Here is a 9,459-nt window from a genome sequence, read left to right on the forward strand (position 1 = left end):
AGTCCAATGTAAAGTGGTTAGCACACACATACAAGCTAACACGAACCGCAGCCGGCACGTTGTCGTTAAAAATGAAACACAACCACAGTCTCTTCTGTTGTTCTGTAGCTGGGACAGAATATAGGCACTTATGTTGATTTATACAACCAACAACAGAGCAATTGCATGTCTAGCTCTGAGCGACAACGTTGCGAATCACTGCTGTCTCTCCGCTGGACACACCAAACTTCACCTCGGGGATGAACGCCCCCCTCTCGGATATTTCCTATCACCTAGAAGAGGAGGTCGGCCTATGATAATGACTCCTTTCGTTACGTAACGAAAGGAGCAGAATCTGAACAGCCTGTAGGAGCGCCGTGTTACCAGTGGGTGGGCTGCTGAGACCATGCAGGACTCGCTTGTTTTCCTCATTCTGGGAGTTGGCAGGCTCAGGGAGGACCAGCTTATATATGTAGAGAGCAGAGAAAACGTGTTTTTTTATGATATGGGACCTTCTATATGAAAACACATCTACTTGTACTGAGACAGGACAAATAAGGAGCTGGCAGGGAGGAAAGTGAGTGAGGAAGTCAGACTACCTGGTACGTTTTGGAAATATGTCAGCACTGCAGGTCTGCTCCAACTCTCACCTCTTTTAAATCCAGAGTAAAGACCTTTCTGTTTGCCATTGCTTTTCACTGAAGCAATTTTAAGTCTTTGAACTGCACTTGTCTCTTTTAAACCTTTTCTATTTTAGCTTACTTGTTTTAATGTATTTTAATCTTATTTGTATGCTCCTGTAAAGCACCTTGAGTTGCCTTGTGTCTGAATTGTGATATACAAATGAACTTGCCTTGCCAAACTTGCCAAGCGCTGAACAAGCATTTTAAAAGTTGCTTGCTTGTCATTTGACAGTCCTGACAAAGCATGAATTCTGTCTTTTTAAAAGGCAACATTATGATTTTTATTTCAGTGTCCTTTTGTTCCAGTTGTGCAGTCGGGTCAAAAGGTTCATACCGATCATTTACTCACATGATTAAGGCTACACAAATACTTTCTATGCGTTTGGTCTGAACGCACTATTATACATTTAGACACTGACACAGAAAAGATCAGTATAGATGTTTTAGTGTCTTCATTTGATAAGTACATTATACAAAAACAAGTTATATCAACACAGCTGTAACAATGAAATATGTCACCTTTTAGAAGCAGGGTACAGTTCCACAGTCACCACCTCGATGCCATTCCATGCAGCTACACTGATGCCACAGAACAGACACTGCAGTGCAATGATTGCTGATTGGCTGAAGCTCAGGAACAGAAAGAAGGTACAGCCTGCTGAAATGAGCATGGATCCACCTGGGGAGATCACACAATTCTTTTATTGAGTCCTGTAGATTCTCAGTGTATGTGACATACTGTATTAATAAGACACTTTTTCTGTTTGTTCTTTTTTACAAATAGCTTTTGCTGGACAAGCAGAAACATTGTAAGTCTACAGACAGAGGAAAATGAACACGTAGAAAACTACTACATCCACTGCTAATAAGTAAAAAGCCAACTGACATTGACACATTGTAATATCATGCTTGGAATGTTGTCTATTTTTCAAAATAAAAGTTCAACAATCATGAGTAAAGGTTGAAAACTTCTGAAAATCACCTATGATCTTGACCCTGCCGATCTTCTCCATGTAGAGCGCTGAGATGATATTGCCTGGCAACACAGCCAGACTGCCTAGGAAGCTGACCAGGTAAATAAGTACGTCGTTGTCCTCAACAGTGTCTAGGTGGCACCCATGTTTGCTGTGCTCAAAGGAGGTGTTCTCCATCCTACAGTCGATGAATTTCTCCTCCAACAAGTCTACAGAGAAACAGGGAGAACATGAGACTGGATGGTAAATTTTGATGGAAGATTTTAATTTCATAAAATGTTCTATGTTGCTGATATTTAGTCCTGTATATGATCTTTACCTCCTATATTTGCCATTGGATCACGACTGGGATCATTTTAAATTCAAGGTGAAACACTTTTTAAAGGGAAAAGTAATTTAGTCATGAATGATCTGGTGATTTTTAAGGTCCATCCAGGGAAGGGCATTGTAAATTTAGATCCAGGGTACGACAGTTCATACTGGGAGGAAATCAACAATGTTGCACAGAGAAAAATCTACTCAGGGTTCGTACACATTTTTCAAGGTCAAATTCAAGCACTTTTCAAGCACTTTTAAGGGTCATTTACAACATTTTCCAGCACCTTATCGCTGGGGTAAAATACATATCTACAGGAATATATATATATACTCATGATTATTATTTTTTTTTACTTTTTATCACAATTATGTACATTGTATTATGCTGTAAACATCTAAAATGATGTTTCATGATAGCAAAAACTTTAGAAATTAAAGGAGAACACAAAGTTTTATCCAAAAAAAAAGGAAGCCACTTGGCGTTCTTCAGGTACACTTGCACCGGGACAAAGAGAGACCTGTGGGCACCCTGTAATTTTCTTTTTTGACATAAACTTTTATAAGATTTTCGCTTATTCATCATAGTTTATTAATATTGAACGTGTCATCAGTCCAAATTGCATCAAATTCACCTTCTCCGCAGCCATCCCTCTCTATTGCTACCAGGCTGCATGTGTGATGATACACACACACACACACACACTTATTTTATTTCTCCTTGTAATAAGAAAACTATCCAGTCTGATCCCAATGTTGCCAAGACACAGAGTCATAATGTCAAGCACTTTCAAGCACTTAAACTAAAATCCAAGCACTTTTCAGACCTTGAAAACACAACATTGAAATTCAAGCACTTTCAAGGATTTCAAGCACCCGTACGAACCCTGTCTACTGCTAAATGTCAGCAAAACCAAGGAGCTGATCGTTGATTTTAGGAGGAGGGAGGAAAAGAGTCACCCCTGTCTACATCAGCGTAGCTGAGGTGGAGCAGGTGACTATAACTAGCTTTTAAGGAGAAGCAATAGAAAGCATCCAAAAATCACAAACTAGTATGGTTCATCACATCCCGGGACAGGAAGGCTATACAGTGGGTGATTAAAACCACGCAGAACAACACTGGTATCATCTACAGAACATCAGCTACACTGGTGAAGTGAGATGTCAGCAAAGAGGCGAAAAGAAAAACACCCACCCAGCCACAGTCTGTTGACCCTGCTGCAATCTGACAAAAAATACAGAAGTAGACTACAGAGCAGCTTACCCAGGCTGAGAGGCTCCTGAACTCATCCTCAACACTCCAGCATGAAAATAATCACATTTTAATGACTATAATGATAAATACATTGAATCTTAAATTTTAAACTATTACTCCTCGTGCATTTATCTGTAATCTTGTACCAGACTGTTCCAGGTGGCGTTCCCCTCTGCCGTCCACTGTCTCAGTGTTACTGCTAAATTCTGAAATCAGACAACCAAACTGGCAACCTACATGCTGAAAAAGGCGAGTGACTGTGCATATTTCACCAACTAGGATATTAGTTTTACATGTGGTTGTGTGTGAAACTACTGCAGTGGACATAGTTCAGTCTCTGCACACACACTGTGCCTTCTCCAGTCAGCTCACCAGGTACACCTGGACCACCTGCACATAATCAGGGCTGTACGCTTAGCTTTTTCACTAGGAGCACAGGTGCTCCTAAATGAAAAAATTTAGGAGCACAGAAAAAATTTAGGAGCACTATGAAATTTCTTAAATAACACAATTTTATTATTAACACTCAAATCACGTGCACAGTAACACACATGTGCACTCAAACATATAAACACAGTGCCATCATAAGGCCTACTGCAACCCTCAATTAAACACAGAGAACATCCCTGTCCCACATCTTTTTGTAGTCAGGTCGCCTGGCACTCTTGGCTGAGTTTATCCAGTGTGTGAAAAAAGAAAGACGTTGTAAGCTATGCCCAGTGTTGGGCACGTTACTTTTAAACTGACTGACTAACTGAGTTAGTAACTGAATTACTCCACTATAAAAATAATTAGTTACCAGGAAAAGTAAGTATTGCGTTACTTTTATTTATTCCCCCTTTTGAGCTCGGCATTCATTTTAGAGTACTCGGCATCTACATATTTAGAAAATGTATTTATGCATGGCGGACCGGCTCCTGTTCTCCCCGATATTTTACCAATGAGTGCTCTGAAGGAGTCTGAGTCAACTGTTGATAACGGGAGCAAGTTCTCAACAACATACCTGTCTATCATTGCATTCAGTTCAGTCTGTGTCACAAGTTTTTGTGAAGCTGTTAGCGGAGCTCACGTTAGCCACACCTGAGGGGTGTACTGCGAAGCCAGTTTAGTGGGTTAGCGAGGTATGTTGAGTCCAAAGCCAGGCTTCCCTGTACTACGAAGGTGGCTCTCTTTTAACCCGGCTAGATCACCATGGTAACTTATGCTTATCTCATAACCTGGTCCCGACCAGGTTATGTTCAGAGTTTCAGCTTAAAATCAGCTATAAAAGAGCCGCTGTTTCACTGTGTAACTCATTCGGAGATTGCGTCACCATTCATTGAGAACCCGGTGGACCTGGGAGCAAGAATAATTCGGGCAGCACTACGACGTGAGCGGCTTCTTCGAGATCGAGCTGATCCGCTGGCATTTCCTGATGAAATTCTCTATGAGCGATATAGATTTTCAGCCGAGGGAATACGGTACATTTGCTCACTTATTGAGCCGAGTGTCAGGAATGCCACTGAAGAAGCTGTGCGCTCACTGTCCTGCAAACTGTTTGTGTAGCCCTTCATTTTTTTGCCACAGGAACCTCCTTACATTCAGTTGGTGATGCAGAAAATCTGAGCAAGAACACACACTGACAAAATGATGGGGCAGCTTGGCTACATACCACTCTGAATGATGTTTTTGTATTTGGCTCTAACTTGCTGCCATGTCCGACTGCTGCTTCCACATCTTAATAAAATGCAATATGAAATATTAATTAGGCCAACCTAGTATTTATTTGTCACAGATAATGAGTAAAGTTAATTATTTCTTTGATGTGGCCATGAATAAACTGATGAACTGATCAATGTTTCACCCGTTGTAGGGCAGTGTACACCCAAACACAAATCTTACAGGCTTGAGCTATTTTCACTGTCAAAAAGGTCTTTATTGTCATTGTACAGGGACAGTTGCTACATTTGCTTGTTCATCCCGACACAGTAATACGAAAAAAAAACACTGAACATTTATAGCCTACGCACACTCAGCCTCGCTTTCAATAAAACACACACGCGCATTCTATAACTGAGATCTGTAAAATGTGAAAACAATATAGACATCATTCAAAAATGAAAAAAGATAGTTGTTGCTTCAGTGTATTTATTTTTTAAATTAATGAGGGTTAATATGTAAAAGTTGCACAATGTTGAGCTTTCAGAAGTTAAAACACTAAGGGCTTAATATAATATTGATCATAATATTAATCACTGTTAACTTACGCATTTACACGGTCAGCAATTTTCTGCCAGCAGCCTCCCTCGCTCTATTGGCGGCGACAGTGTTACTTTCTGATGGTTTCTTTGAATTCTTCATAGTCCTGCATAATAAGAATCTGCTCATCTTGAGTAAAATATGTGGCCCGGGATCGATCCATTTTCGCACGGAAGTAGAATAATATGACGTCAAACGCCCCCTTTTATGTGTACGCGCGCAGAGCACAAAGCAGAGAACCGGACTTGACAAAGTAAGTTGATAACCACCGTCGCAGTACCGTTTAACTCTGTTTAGGGACTTGGGGCTTTGTTGAGCTGCAGCCTGAGCACAAAGCCTGGCTATGTTGAGCCCCCTTCGCAGTACAGGCCTCTGAGGGCTGTACTGCGAAGCCAGTTTAGTGGGTTAGCGAGGTATGTTGAGTCTAAAGCCAGGCTTTCCTGTACTACGAAGGTGGCTCTCTTTTAACCCGGCTAGATCACCATGGTAACTTATGCTTGGCTCATAACCTGGTCCCGACCAGGTTATGTTCAGAGTTTCAGCTTAAAATCGGCTATAAAAGCGCCGCTGTTTCACTGTGTAACTCATTCGGAGATGGCGTCACCATTCATTGAGAACCCGGTGGACCTGGGAGCAAGAATAATTCGGGCAGCACTACGACGTGAGCGGCTTCTTCGAGATCGCGCTGATCCGCAGGCATTTCCTGATGAAATTCTCTATGAGCGATATAGATTTTCAGCCGAGGGAATACGGTACATTTGCTCACTTATTGAGCCGAGTGTCAGGAATGCAACTGGAAGAAGCTGTGCGCTCACTGTCGGGCAAACTGTTTGTGTAGCCCTTCGTCTTTTTTGCCACGGGAACCTACTTACATTCAGTTGGTGATGCAGAAAATCTGAGCAAGAACACACACTGACAAAATGATGGGGCAGCTTGGCTACACTTTGAATGATGTTTTTGTATTTGGCTCTAACTTGCTGCCATGTCCGACTGCTGCTTCCACATCTTAATAAAATGCAATATGAAATATTAATTAGGCCAACCTAGTATTTATTTGTCACAGATAATGAGTAAAGTTAATTATTTCTTTGATGTGGCCATGAATAAACTGATGAACTGATCAATGTTTCACCCGTTGTCGGGCAGTGTACACCCAAACACAAATCTTACAGGCTTGAGCGATTTTCACTGTCAGGAAGCTCTTTATTGTCATTGTACAGGGACAGTCGCTACATTTGCTTGTTCATCCCGACACAGTAATTAAAAAAAAAAAAACACCGAGCCTACGCACACTCAGCCTCGCTTTCAATAAAACACACACGCGCATTCTATAACTGAGATCAGTAAAATGTGAAAACAATAGACATCATTCAAAAATGAGAAAAGATAGGCTAGTTGTTGCTTCAGTGTATTTATTTTTTAAATGGATGAGGGTTAATATGTAAAAGGTGCACAATGTTGAGCTTTTAGAAATTAAAACACTAAGGGCTTAATATAATATTGATCATAATATTAATCATTGTTAACTTACGCATTTACACGGTCAGCACTTTCCTGCCAGCAGCCCTCCCTCGCTCTGTTGGCGGCGACAGTGTTACTTTTTACCGTGATGGTTTCCTTGAATTCTTCATAGTCCTGCATAATAAGAATCTGCTCATCTTGAGTAAAATGTGTGGCCCGGGATCGATTCATTTTCGCACGTAAGTAGAATAATATGACGTCAAACGCCCCCTATTATGTGTACGCGCGCAGAGCACAAAGCAGAGAACCGGACTTGACAAATTAAGTTGATAACCACCGTCGCAGTACCGTTTAACTCTATTTGGGGACTTGGGGCTTTGTTGAGCTGCATCATGAGCACAAAGCCTGGCTATGTTGAGCCCCCTTCGCAGTACAGGCCTCTGTACTGCGAAGCCAGTTTAGTGGGTTAGCAAGGTATGTTGAGTCTAAAGCCAGGCTTTCCTGTACTACAAAGGTGGCTCTCTTTTACATAGTTGCCAACTCTCCCGATTCACGCGGGAGACTCCCGATTTTTAACCCTATCTCCCTCGATGCTCCCGGTCAGTAATTTCTCCCGTTAATCTCCCGATTTTACAGTAAAGGAAACAAGTAAGATTGTGTCCCTATATTTGTTGCAGTATCTGGCAACCCTGGCCTGCCTGTGCGGATGAGCAGGTGTGTGATTGTTCCTGATAAATCCCGCAATCCGGCTTTTCCGACCTGAAAATGAGGCTCTCGTGAATCATGCAAATCTGTTTTTCTTTTTTTTGGGGGGGGGGGGGGGGGGCGTTGCGCAAGGCACGGTCGGTCGGGTATTGATAAACATAATGACATTTGATTTTGATGATGACGTGATTTTTGTCGGTTTAATATCACGAGCGAATGGGGAATTTAAGCTGCACACAGTGAAAGCACCACACCCCAAGTTATCTTGAAATCGATTATTATTGTCATTACTGCTATTTGTACCATTGAAGTTGAGTGACTGAAATCCTCGTCATCCTATTCAAAGGCTGCAACAGGCGACTCATTGAACCGGGGTGAAGTTAGTTTCAGTTTGGATATTCTGTGGATATCTACTCGGGTCCAGCTGAGACTTTACTGAGGTTCTCCCAGTGTCAGCAGCAGGAGGACGGTCAGCTCACCTCTCAGAGCCTCGCGCTGAATCACTGAGACTGATTTAGGGACCGTCATTAAATTACTTAGCATAAATAAATTAATACAAAATAACTGCTGTTTTTTAGAATATCTTTCATGTCATGTGACCCAGTGACTCCAAACCAGCTGCAGATTGTATCAGTAAACTGGACGAGTAAGACACCTATTGTTATTGTATTATAGTGCTTCCTCTATTTAATATGAATATTAATATGCAGAAATTATGATGAATTATTATGATAAATATTATGAATTATTTCTCAATAGCTTCCATGGCATGTGGCTCACTGACTTCTGAAATGCTCAGGATGTTAACATATTTTCAAGCAGCAATGTCAGCTTCTACACTATTTTGTCTCATGTCTTAGATTCTGAAATTCTAAAAATGATTTTCTTTTCAAAAATCTCACGAGTAGGTGAGATTTAAAGGGTCATTTTTCAAATTTTTTTCCGGGGGGGCATGCCCCCAGACTCCCCTAGTGTTGCTAGGTTATCAACTCAGAGCGCAGCTGCTATAAAAAAAATTAGGGGAAACACTGTTCTAAGAATTTTGTGTGGTTTAAAATACAAGGCAAGAAATTATGACAAATAAATCGCACACCTGGCGAAGGAACCTTGTTACTTGGGCCGATACACCGATGAAAAAAATCTCCCTATTTTTCACAACCCAATGTTGGCAAGTATGCTTTTAACCCGGCTAGATCACCATGGTAACTTATGCTTAGCTCATAACCTGGTCCCGACCAGGTTATGTTCAGAGTTTCAGCTTAAAATCGGCTATAAAAGCGCCGCTGTTTCACTGTGTAACTCATTCGGAGATGGCGTCACCATTCATTGAGAACCCGGTGGACCTGGGAGCAAGAATAATTCTGGCAGCACTACGATGTGAGCGGCTTCTTCGAGATCGCGCTGATCCGCTGGCATTTCCTGATGAAATTCTCTATGAGCGATATAGATTTTCAGCCGAGGGAATACGGAACATTTGCTCACTTATTGAGCCGAGTGTCAGGAATGCCACTCGAAGAAGCTGTGTGCTCACTGTCGGGCAAACTGTTTGTGTAGCCCTTCGTTTTTTTTGCCACGGGAACCTTCTTACATTCAGTTGGTGATGCAGCAAATCTGAGCAAGAACACTGTGTGTTGCGTGTTTGTAGTGTTCCCAAGTCATTTGAGCACAATGCTTGTTAAGGAAGGATTCTATAAAATATCTGGTAATGTAGGCTACTTTCATACCCCTCTACATCATCAGTATTACTTGCTTGCATAATGAAATCTTCCCCTTTTCATTCTTCTTCCTGTTGGCTTAAGATAGTGATTTATTAAAATAAAATGGGAAACAGTATATTATCCACACTGAC

The 9,459-nt window shown here is 41.5% G+C and overlaps 1 protein-coding gene across 6 annotated transcripts in view; it reads right to left on the reverse strand.

The window, feature by feature from the left end:
• Positions 1 to 9,459, reverse strand: part of LOC115586349 (synaptic vesicle glycoprotein 2B-like) — a 104,031-nt gene that overhangs the window by 9,248 nt on the left and 85,324 nt on the right. For all 6 annotated transcript variants that reach the window (XR_003984860.1, XM_030425315.1, XM_030425312.1 and 3 more), the window contains 2 exons: positions 1,645 to 1,845; positions 1,182 to 1,341 (listed from right to left, as the gene is read on the reverse strand). Coding sequence is in view for 5 of the 6 variants with exons in the window: in XM_030425315.1 (XP_030281175.1) it covers positions 1,182 to 1,341; positions 1,645 to 1,845 (361 nt within the window). In the remaining variant the exon portion in view is untranslated. The remainder of the gene's footprint in view (positions 1 to 1,181; positions 1,342 to 1,644; positions 1,846 to 9,459) is intronic.

Source organism: Sparus aurata, chromosome 8, assembly GCF_900880675.1.
Source record: "Sparus aurata chromosome 8, fSpaAur1.1, whole genome shotgun sequence".
NCBI lineage: Eukaryota > Metazoa > Chordata > Actinopteri > Spariformes > Sparidae > Sparus > Sparus aurata.